Below are 12275 nucleotides of genomic sequence, written 5' to 3'. Positions count from 1 at the left end.
AAAAAATGGCGTACTCTGAAGCAATGTGTACAGAAAAAAAAATCATACTCATCATGTCTACTGTAACCTCCTTAAACCCCAAATGATTGCATTGCATGATGCATTTTTTAACGGCAAAAAGAACAAATAAGCAGCACAGTCCTGGGGAGTCTTTCAGAACAGGTTTCAACCATAAGCATGTGATCCCCCACGAATGATGAAGACCCTGTCTGGGCCAATCAGTGACAATGACACCTCGTTTTGAGCTGTAATTGTAGTTCCCCAATGGGCCAATCAGGCTAATTCTGAATGCTGTGAATGCAGCAGTGAGATCATTCTCTTCAAGTTTTGTCAAAATCACAATTAAATCAGTGATGTCTGAGACACCGCTGATGAACACATGGCACGAGTGAGCAAATGATCAATGCAGGAGTCAGATGCATCGCTCTCCCACGTTCTGGGAAAATCCTAACAGGCCATTTAGTGAGAATTTGTAAAATGCCATAACTGAGAAATGAGATCCACGCGGTGAAAATCTGCATCTTATCAAGTACTTTGAGTCTTTTATTCAGATCCCAGATGTCTCATTTCTTTAAAACAAATGAAAAATCTCCCAGTGAGGTTGGTAAATTTCAACCTGTCTCCAATACAAACCAACTTGTTTGAACAATTTTGTAGAAGCAAGTTATGTTTTACTTGATCCTACTACAGACATATTCTGTCTTTTTTTCTAGATAATGGAACTTGTTTGTGGAGAATTAGTTAAACAAATTTGAATTGTATCAGAAACAGGTTGACGTAAACCTTTGAAGAGACTTTTGGGCTCAATAAAAGACACAATTTACTTCATAAAAGGACTTTTTTTGTAGTGCATGTTTCCTTTGAAGAGCCATACCAGTGTTCTTGCATGTTTTAGCTCATTTACTGCAAATAAAATACACCACATCACAGCTAACTAGCTAATTATGTACACCATGCTGCTGTGTTTAGGATTTTAGACATGCTCATTTCAGGTATCCATTGACTTCCATTCATTTTGACTCTTGAAACCTGCTCAACATGTGTAATCCATCAGAGTAAAAATCAAGTCTGCATTGATTTCTACATGGTGATACAGTTTAGGTACAGATACTGTAGATTTGAAATAACTTCACTGCATTAACATGCAATGATAAATTAACAAAAATGTAAGACATATACATACAGAAGAAATGTCTGCCAGTAGTTTCAAGAACATAAAACTCTATAGCATGCATTTTTAAAAAAATATTTAGAAAAATGTAGATTATACATAATATGTATTTAAACCTGCATAAACTGATTTTTATCTCCTAATGAAGTTGTTAATTGTTAAAATACAGTATGTGCAGCAAAATTAGCATCCATTTGGAGTCATGTTTCGGTCAACCTGATGAATATAACTCACTCTCTTTTAGCTCTGTTTTGGTCTCCACCAACTCCTGAGGGAAATATCTGTCTCTTTAGCTACTAAATGCTCCACTATGTTCACCGGCTAGTCGCTAACTGTCTCTGTCTGCTGTTTGGTGCTGAGTAGGTAGTGTAAAATAGATTTTTTCCGCTGAAAACAGCTGCCTACTGCACTTGGAAATATCACTGATACGAGTAGTGAGCCAAAATAGTATGTTGAGGCGGTACGTAAAGCTGAGGGTGATAATTCTCAGTGGGTTCGTCACTACAAGTGATCTTTTTTCACATACATGTAGTAATTTTATCTATGTAAAAAAAATATATATTATAGCAGCTAAATCTTGCAAAAACACCGGTGTGATAATTTACAGTAAATCAAATTTAAACAGTGGCTTCTGAGATATTATATGTGGTGGATACAATAACAAATGTAGTGATAAATGGATGGATACTTGGTCCTTAATTTCTATAATAATAAGTGACTATAAATACACGAGGCGAGTTGAGATGTCTACTCGTGCCACCTTTCCATCAGCTCTAAATCACTAAACCGTTACAGTTCATCATCACGTCTTCACACTTAAGTCCTGGAGAGTGTACATACATCTTTAGCGTATACTTCTGCAGACTGTACGACGTAGAGGGAGATTCATCAGACTGCCAGAGTGCTGTGACCCAGACCCACTCACCATCAGTCAGCCCGCTACAGAGGCAGCAACACCCACTCCGCCAGGGGCAATGTGTGAGCCGATACTGCCAGACAGACGGACCCAACCATGCACGGTGCATTTGTGAACATGAACACACACACACACACACACACACGCTCTAAAAGAAATACGTCCTTCGCTAATACCATCACCTGGGCTGTTTGCTCTCGTAAATGTCAATATTTCCACAATCTTTACCCCTGCCTCCATTCTCCCTGACCGAAGGTATTCTGCCAGAGAGCTCGATGCATCTCAAATTGAACTGACGGGATTTTTTTTTTTACACAAACCCTATTTAAATATACTAGGAGGGAAAAACCACCGCCACAGTCGGGACATGAAGTGAAAACAGAGAAGTTTTCTGGAGGACTTCACACCGTCTCCTGTGTTATTGGATGCGTAAGCTTGGACTTCATATTAGCTCTGCTGCTGGGACATGACGGGTGTATATGTGCAGACTGGTTGGCGGGATATTGGCAGGGTGTGTGTGTGTGTGCAAAGACTGTGTGTGAGGATGGACTGTGTGTGCATCCCACTCCCCCTAGTGTTTCTGACGAGTAGAACACTTACGTCATCTGAAAAAGGCACATATTATCCCACCAGCCCATCATCAACCAAAACTACAATTTCACATCTCTTTTGAAAAGAGAATATTCTGCGCTGATTACTGTAGTAGCAGCAGCCTCGAACGTAATTGTGTTCGGCGTCTGGAAATCTCAACAACATCGAAACCTTCAGCCTCCCTCCTCTCTTATTCTCTGTCTGAAATCCTTCTCTGTCTGCCTGTTGTCATATTCGAGTATCTCTTCTCCAGTCTTCCTATCAGGGCTCATCAGAGCGAGCGGGGGAAAGAGAGGCCCCCCCGAAGCAGGGCGGCGTGCTCTGACCCAGCTCTCGCACTCGAGCCGACTCATATTCAGACGGAGGCTCTAAAACACTCACCTGCCGAGACCACACAGCCAGAGGCACAATGGGGTTTGTGTCACGTCCTCTGTCTTGGCTATGTCTACATGAATGCGCTTTCATTACTTTGTAAAAGGAGAGAAAATGGCGATAAACAAGCCAAACAAAGAGGACTTTTTTTGTATGTGTCTTGTGTGTAGAATACTGTTATCAATATGAGGTGTAATACAGTGTGGACACTTCATTTAAAGCATCTCTCTTTCTGGCTTTTACACTGGCTTAACAGCTTTAATGCACTGCGATCATGCCTGTATACAATGGTGGAAAAAAGTACATTTACTCAAGTACTGTACTTGAATATACACATTTTATGCCACTTTGTACTAAAACCTAAGCGGACATCATGATACTTTTAAGTCCACTACATTTATTTGACAGTATAGCTACTAGCTACTTTGAAGATTCAGACTTTACAGATATAATTTATCTTATCTGATGATTTGTTAGATGAGACGAAAGGCAAGACGAAGGAGGAAAACAAACAAATCAAAACAAAATAAAACCAAAATAGATAAAGAAATGGATAAAAGAAGGGGAGAATAAATTAGAAATGGATAAATAAATGAATAAAGAAATAAAACTCTCAGCTATCCTGACCCGTCCTGCTCGCCCCGACACCTCTTCGTCCCTGGGGCTCGACCAGAGATGCCTCTTCTCTCACTTTCTCACTATTACTGTTGTAATTGTTATTATTGTTAATCCCCCCAGTTATTTTGTTCCTTTCTTTTGTTTCTTCTGCCGACACACACAACTCCCATATTATGCACTCATGCACCTGCTTGTGTGCAATGAGAAAATCGAAATGGTATCTATTCAATTTTACTCAGGTACGTCCTGTTAATTTCTATCCCTTTTTTATGTTGTTTCTCTCTTGCCTTGTCACTTCTCCTATTTGTCCTCCTGTTAATCACTTTTCTTGTATTATTAATTAAAGAACACTCCCCCAAAAAGAAGAAAAAAGATGAAACTACACAGTGATGTATAAAGAATTAGTGTCATCTCAAACAGCTACAACATTAAAATGCCGCTTACACATTAATGCAGGGGGGTTTTCAAAGTCTGACACTATGTGCTGCTGCTCAGATGAAATTTTTTGGCAAATTAGCACCATTAAAAGTATGCAGAATAAGCTATTAGCAGTTCCTGTTTGCAATGTACACATGCATGTACAGATAACTATCACTGGATTATAACGATGTTGCAGAAAGCTTAAAAACGTGATGATTCTGAGGCAAGTTCTGGATTTGAGGATGGTCTTTAAGCTGATTTTTTGGCAATGGACATCAGAGAAAATCATATCTTCGGAAAGTGTAAATCACATTGAATCTAAAAATATGTGTATCATTTCAGTGTCAGAGTTATGACTCAGAGAGTGGAGACTAATTCTGACTCATAGTTTGCATTAATGCATCAGTAAAGCCGGTTGATATGTTTGGAATCAATATCATGATATTAATAAGAGTGTTTTTCTGACAACAATATAAGTCAAAATACAGGAAATGTTTGCAGAATCACAAAATTAAATTCAAATGGATATAATGAGCTCTGTTCCACAAGGACACATTCGAATTATCACTGAGCTCTTTTCATCACAAATAATAATAACCAGTAATAATTTGCCAATAATATAATATACAGTGAATATATACCACTCTGAAAGGTGATATTGTACAAAATGAGTACTTTTACTTTTCATAGTTACTACATTTTAAAACTTCTATACTTTTAGGGCTGCAACTAACGACTATTTTCATTGTCGATTAATCTGTTCTGTAATAATTTCTTGATTAATCAATTAGTTGTTTGGTCTATAAAATGTCAGAAAATGGTGAAAAATGTTGATCAAATGTCTTGTTTTGTCCACAACTCAAAGATATAGATGAGTAAACCGGAAAATATTCACATTTAAGAAGCCACAATCAGAGAATTTAGATTTTTTTTTTTTCAAAAATTACTCAAACTGATTAATCGATTATCAAAATAGTTGCAGATTAAGTTAATAGTTGACAACTAATCGATTAATCGCTCTTCTAGCTCTACTTGTACCACTATATTGTAGTGTTACTACTTTTCCGTGAGTGAAAGATCTGAATACTTCTTCCACCACTGGATATATGAATGATCCGCATCCAAATAACATCAATCATTATGTGCATCAGGAGTTGATTCTGCATGATGAGGTGTAATAACAAGATTGACTCAATCGGCGCCGGCACGATGAAATGTCCCGGTGTTCTTTCTCATCTAAACTAAATCCAAATTTTGTATTTAAAGATGGGGATCACCTTGTCTCCTTGGTTGCATTCATTTTGAGGTCACTGTGTATTTCCAGCGTTGAACACTAGATACAGAGCGTACTGTCAGACAGTTTTCCCTCTCAGTAGCTATTATCCGAGCCAGGATACTCTGTCTGCAGTTACAGTGCAGCCGCAGACTGCAGTGCACCGGCTTTGGTGTTCATATGCTGCGGGTGTTACTGAACCACCCAGACTTCACTTCTCCTGCAGGAGCGTCTTGAAAGGCTTGTCAGATCTTAGGCGAACACATCTCCTCTGCCTCCTACATGGTCTGACACCAAATGTACAGCAGAAACATGGTACAAGCACAAACCAGACCGAGTTCAAGGACAGTTCGCCCGCTCATTAATATATTAACCGCCTCCTGCTGGACTACTTTCTCTATTTCCAGCTCTCTATCCGCTGCTGCTTCCCTTTCTCTCTCTTCCTCTCTTTTCCTCTAACCGAGAGTCGTTTGATGGCTTGACTGCTCTCTTTTTGACAAGGCGTACAGTGACAATAGTGGCGAGGCAGTGTTTTGAATACAATGGAGACATCAGTGTGTGTCTGGAGGTAATTAGGCCTGATTTCTCTCCCTGCGAGAAGTCAAACACTCCAAAAGGTCAGAAAAACAACAAACGCCTACAGTCTCTGGCAGTGTGGCACAGCGTTTTCCACACAAACAGACCTTGCAGCTTCTGGACAACCTTCACTCTGTTTCCCCCGAGCTCAAAGGCACAAAACACAACCGTTTCAAACGCTTCAAATGGGTCCAATTATCATTTATGCGACGTATGGCTTGTAAACTGCAAGGTGAATCATCATTTGGGACAATGTGGGCATGATTGTGTTTGCACATACGAGAGCTGGGTGAGGTCCGCGGCGTGGAGGTTCAGCCTCTGCGTCAGCCGCTCCATCAGGTCGGAGCCCTGGTCAGCGGTGAGGGAGCTGGGGGAGGAAACACACACAGACAGCTGGGCGTCACGTTTTGGAGATCCATACCCATTCAACATACATGCAGCTATTCAGCCGTTAAAATGCTATTTTTTTTAGGGAGATACTGCCACAATTCATACCCACAAATGGGTCATTGCACACGAGCGAAGCCACGGTTGTCTGAATGGATGTACTGCACACTGGTAGACAGACACACAGGCACGCGCAAACACAAACAAACACACAAAGAGCCGTGCCAAGGGAAAAAGGGATCAGCTGCCTCTTCAGGCTTGGTAAATCACCTGCTTTTTTTTCCAGCAATGAGACAAACAATAAGGTGCAAATGGAACCTGCATGAGGTGTAATGGCTGTATCATATGGACGCGCCTTTCTCTCCCTTCCCCTCTCTCATCTTTCTTCTTCGTCTTCTTCGCCCACATTCGCCTTTCTCTCTACGACGCGCACACACGCACGCACGCGCAAAGTAAAACATGATAGCACAAAGTACACAAACACACGGGCACGCACGCGCCCTCGCGGCGAGATGAGAATAATAAGGTGCAAATGGAATGGAGGTGAAGTGTAATGGTGGTCTGATAAAGCCATGCCTCATCTCAGCTCAGTCCGCGGCTGCTCTCTCACTCGGAGAGTAAATCGCCAAGGAAATAGACCAAACAAAGGCAATCTGCAGGCCAACGCGCTGGATGGAGGAAATGAGAAGGGCACACACAAACACACACAGAAAAGCTACTTTATTGCTGACAGCTTAACCTGGAATCCCTGAGAGTGCCAAGTGACTGCAAGGTGACATGCACCGAAAAGTCACGGATCATAATGAGACATTTTGTTAGCAGAAGAAATGAACCAATTCCATGCAGCGCTGGGTATTGAGCGCATTATATGTTTTCGTTTTTCGGATACTAACATATACTATAAAACAGTTTCATTTTACATATTCAAGGTTAAAATTCTGCTGAGATATTCTTTTGTTTAGCCTGCATTTGACACCAACAATACAGCAGCTCCAACAGAACAGTGTGCCGTGCATGAGTAGCTGATTCACTCCACCTTTGAGAGAGTGGGTGGCTCTTTTTTTCCCTCCACTTTTTGAGGGGTTTTGAAAGTTAAAGATTCACCACCGAAGCAATTCCAGACACGTTTGCATCCCTCTGCGGTAATTCTAGCAACTGGAGAGCTCCAGGAGTGACTTGGTTGTTGATGCTAGTACTTTTCCCCTTGGGTTTCTCCGTCTCCTTCTCTTCTATCCAAACCTTTCCACTTCCCCCTCCTCCACCTCCCTCCTATTCCCCGAACCCCCCCTCCCTCCAACCACCACCACCACCACCACAATGTCAGGAGCTGTCAGATAAGCAAGTTTGCGTAGCCTCTCTGCAGGGTGCGAAGGAGCTGGGGATAACAACCGTGCAATCATGAGGTCTGCAGCGAATGCAGACCCCTCTATAGGCCGACTATAGGTGGCCGCTCGGTGGGCTGAGGACAGACGAGGAGGAGGAGGAGGTGAAGATATTTTATTCAGAAGGTGACCTGTTTTTTCTCTCCCCTGGCATATATACTCACCTATATTGTTTACGTCTTAATCTGCGTTTCCATACGTGTAGCAATAAGGTGACAAAGATTGCGCCCATCGCACCTTTATGAGCCGACGTGTGTTGAACAGGTGAAGGACAACGCACTGACGTGATAACGCCATAAAGGGATTTGAGAGAGGGCCAGGGGCGAAGAAGACACAGTCGATAGGAACTTATCTCTGCTGAGCCTGAGTCTGACTGAGAGGTGAGAGCGAAGGAGAGGGAGAGAACTTGGCTGTACCCTTCCTGACAAAGTATCATCATTAAAGCCGTAATACGGCACAGTAATACCCACACACTGAGGGATTTATCATCCCTGCTATTGTAATCAGGTGCGGCGCACGCTGAGGATTTCAAACTGCGGTATTCTTTTCCATAAAGACGTGAATATGTGGGTGGTTTTACAGAGAAATTGTGTCTCTTAAAGGCAGTTTTAAGTAACTGAACAAAGCAGACATATGCTCGGTATTAAGGTATGTAATGAGTCTGCCTTGAAACAGGTTCAACAGTACAGCTGGTGAGAGCAATAAACTATGATATGAAGCTGTGAGCAGCACCATCAAGTCAGCTGATAATCACCACTTAAGAATAAGAGAGTAGCTTTTACAGGGTTGTCACTGATGCTTTTTGCATGAGGACAACAATGACTAAGGTAAAAGAGGTTACTGACATACTGTAGATCAATCTATTGACAGAGTTTTCAACAGTAAAGCTACAGTTAATATGAGCGCAGTTCAAAGACGTTCAAGTCTACATCTATAATGTGGCACAGGACAGCTGCCACAGCATGTGTCTCTGTTTTATACTACATCTAATATTCAATGCAATGCTATTTCAAGCCATTTATTAAGTTTATTTTTATTAGGATTGGGGTGACATGATATATCTATATTGACGATAACCATATTTAAAAATGAATATTGTGTAAATAATCCAGCGCCTTTTAAATCATTCTATATGTACAGTTATGGTTACAGACGCTCTCTCCACTTCCCTACACTACATTTTGAGTGTAATTAATTTGCCAAAAAAGAGACGAAACGCAAAATAAACAAAGTTAAAGGCGCTAAATTGCCAATTCTGAGCATATCTATGATATATCTTTACACAGAAAATAGTTGTTTGCTGCTATATTAATGCTCAGATTTTTTTATTGAGCAACTTTAAAGATGAATTTTTATTATTATTAATATTATTATTATTATTATTATCACCATTATAATTATTTTATTTTATTTTATTTTATTTTATTTTATTTTATTTTATTTTATTTTATTTAGATATCGCAATGATATTGTTGTCATAAACTCTTTTGGCTGCGATTCTTTTGGCCAATATCCCATACCACCCCATTTAAAGTCTAACTAGAGGAACCTTTATACAAATACATACAGCTTAACAGGAAAACACAGACCAAATGACACAAAAAGCAAACTGTATTAGAATAAAATACCTACAAATCCTAATAAAAGGCACCTGATCATTCATGATTAGTCTGATCCCGCTTTAAAAACTTAAATTTAAGTGCAAGCAATCAGTTCAAACTGCTCCCCACCACCCCATATTTAATAGACAAGAATCTGTAATAATCATTATTTGTATGTATAAGTTTTGACACATAATATTGAGACACCCACTATCCATTCCTCAATTTCTAATCTATCAAATTTCTGTAAACTAAACTTTGTAATTCAGTATACAGAAGTGAAGCACCAGCTTCAGATTCTCATACTGTGTGTGTCTAAAAAGATGCATTGATTCAGACTATTATGATAGTACAATCTGAATCATTGTAATATCAATATGTAATATTGTATATTATGTGCATCCTACTCACTCTGAGCCGGTGATAATGTAGCCGAAGTGTCTGTCCTTCCCTCTGCTGGAAAACTCCTTCACCCCCACGTGGACCAGCTGCGTTTTGACTCTCATGTCCTTCTTCTGCGGCTCCTCCAGCTGCTTTTTCCCCGCTGGGGCCTGATTCCCCTGCATCCACCTCTGAATCTCTGAGTCCACCTGAACGTCAGGCCCATCTGCACCACCGGTGAAACGCAGGGTGGCGCCTTCCTTCGCAGGCAAGGTCTTCTCCTCCCAGCGGTGAGGTACGGGAACTTGGCCCAGCGTCGTCCGGCTTTGGACGTTCTCCATTCCGACCATTTTCCGGAGGGGAGCTGGCGGGCCGACGTTGGCGTCTGGAGCATCGCCGAAGGGCTCCAGGTTGAGGTAGTCCAGCAGCTTGGAGAAGAAGGCTGTATGCTGTGTTAAATCAAAAATTCCTCTTTAGAACATTGAAGGCATTTCTACATCATTTTAGCAATACATTACTTTTAGTTTCCTTTTAGAAGAGAGCTTAAAAAGTTCTGAGGAAAAACTAATTAATACCCTGAATAGAGACTTTTATTCTATTGGATGTGGCAATCATTTAAAAAGGTATGAATATGTGTTGCATTCACTGATATTTCTATGTCTGAGTGCTGGTCCAAGGTCTAACGACATCCTTTTTACCTATAATTATCAAAGAGTGCATTCAGTAGCTTTACTTACTTACCAAAAGTTAAACAAAAGATTCATGGCATCATGCAGAACTATTTTCGTTCATCTCACTTTTAAAGTTCCATTAAATGGAAATATAGACACTCAAGGAATTTTATAAGATCCTGCAGCTGCTTTCAAACTCGAATAATTCAACAGTAAGTCTGCACAACTTTCAAATCATCCCTGTTTGAAGTAGCATTCAAAAGTGAATAAAGTGCAAGTTTGGACATGTCTCCCTCCCCGAGAAACCAATTTGTTGGTTGAGCAGAGTAATTTTAAATTCACCTTGTCAACAGGCTCTTTGTCTGCGCCGTCTATTTGTTGGCCTGGAAACAAACACAATTTATGTGAGCAGATTGTGTGAAAACTGAAGTTCTCTTTTGTATTTAGCAAAGAAAAAAAACAGTAAAAATGAAAGACTCAAAAATACATTTGGCACTTTCTATGAGGATTATACGAACAAAGCATTATTAACGTATTTATAAACTTATATCTATGGCAGAAAATAAACACATAAGTACTCCAAATGGTGCCAGTTTTTATTCTCTTTCACTCACCTTGCTGTTTCGTTCTCAGTGTGTCTTCCTGGTTTGGATCCTGCCCTTTGTCTGATTTCAGGTCCTGGTCTTGATTCAGTTGCACGGCTGCCAGCGGCTCCCTGTTACCCTCTGTGTCCACCCTGGAGTCAGCGGCTCCTGGTCCTGGCTGGGCCCCAACCACAGGCCGCTCCTCATGCACCTTCTGCAGCCTGCCTGTGATGACCCCAGCCAGCTGGTCCAGGTCTTTGCCCATCAAAGCCTCCATGTTGACGCTGTGCCTCCCCAGCTGGCTCACCATATTATGGATGAATCGCTCTGGACAGGAAACAGAGAAGAATGACAATCAAACTAAGTGTAAGACATCATTTTCCCTTAAAAGCAAACAAACTAACAAAAAATAGGAATATTGTGGTGCAAATATAAAAGCCAGAGTGTGATCTTACCGTCCGTGACACTAAGAGGCTCTTTGGCGGTCATTCGGTTCGAGCCGGCCTTGAGCAGAAGTCTGTCTAGATTAGGCCTTTGGGTTTTGGAGCCAAAATCCACCTGAGACTGCGGTTCGGCGTGGTCACTCGGAGCTGGCCGGATGTAGCTGAGGTAGTGGAGCTTTCCTTTGGGCCACGCAGACTTGCCACCCGGGGCGCCCTGCTGAGTGCTCGGCACCTCGGCGAGAAGCCGTTCCAGCTGGCTGGTTAGCAGTTTGCTCCTCCCCGGGTCCCGGTTGGAGAAGGTTGTACTGAGCTTGGGGTGTCTACCCTCTCCGCTCTGGGTGAACACTTTGGTGACTGGAGTTTGGCCAGCTCCTTTCTGATGGCTGTAGATGGTGGTCTCCTTCCAGCCCTGCTGCGGTTTTGACCGGCTGGGCTCCAAGTGACCTTCAGACTTGATGTCTTCATTCTACAACACAAAATGCCACTTAGCACATGTAGAGCATTGTTAATATGTCATTCAGCCACGCTAGCGGCGTGGCTCTAGGGATGGCTGATGGTCTGACAGTTGGTCCAAACTGAAATATCTCCACAACTATTGGATGGATCGCCATTAAAGTTTGTGCAGACATTCATGATCCCCAGAGGATGAATCCTAATGACTTTGGTGACCTCCTGACTTTTCCTCTAGCGCCACTATAAGTTTACATTGTTTAGTTAAGACAGACAACAAGACATTCATGAATTTGTGAATTGTAATAACTCTTTTTTCTTATGTGGGACCAAGTCCATATACCTCCTTAAGACAAGTTTAATGTGTTGTTTATGATACCAAATACCCGCAAACCTATTGACATTCCCTTCATCCTCATCTGTACTTTGTGTTTAGTGA

General features: G+C 41.4%; 1 protein-coding gene across 1 annotated transcript in view; it reads right to left on the bottom strand.

Moving 5' to 3' along the window:
- Nucleotides 1–12275, bottom strand: part of ptprn2 (protein tyrosine phosphatase receptor type N2) — a 132340-nt gene that overhangs the window by 85757 nt on the left and 34308 nt on the right. Inside the window, exons 5-9 of the mRNA XM_074622592.1 lie at nucleotides 11399–11852; nucleotides 10974–11270; nucleotides 10702–10742; nucleotides 9719–10137; nucleotides 6218–6304 (exon numbers count right to left, since the gene is read on the bottom strand). Of these exons, the coding sequence (XP_074478693.1) occupies nucleotides 6218–6304; nucleotides 9719–10137; nucleotides 10702–10742; nucleotides 10974–11270; nucleotides 11399–11852 (1298 nt within the window). The remainder of the gene's footprint in view (nucleotides 1–6217; nucleotides 6305–9718; nucleotides 10138–10701; nucleotides 10743–10973; nucleotides 11271–11398; nucleotides 11853–12275) is intronic.

Source organism: Sebastes fasciatus, chromosome 21 (assembly GCF_043250625.1).
Source record: "Sebastes fasciatus isolate fSebFas1 chromosome 21, fSebFas1.pri, whole genome shotgun sequence".
NCBI classification, from domain to species: domain Eukaryota; kingdom Metazoa; phylum Chordata; class Actinopteri; order Perciformes; family Sebastidae; genus Sebastes; species Sebastes fasciatus.
Note: the sequence above shows the minus strand (reverse complement) of the source record. Positions and strands in the feature narration are given on the sequence as shown.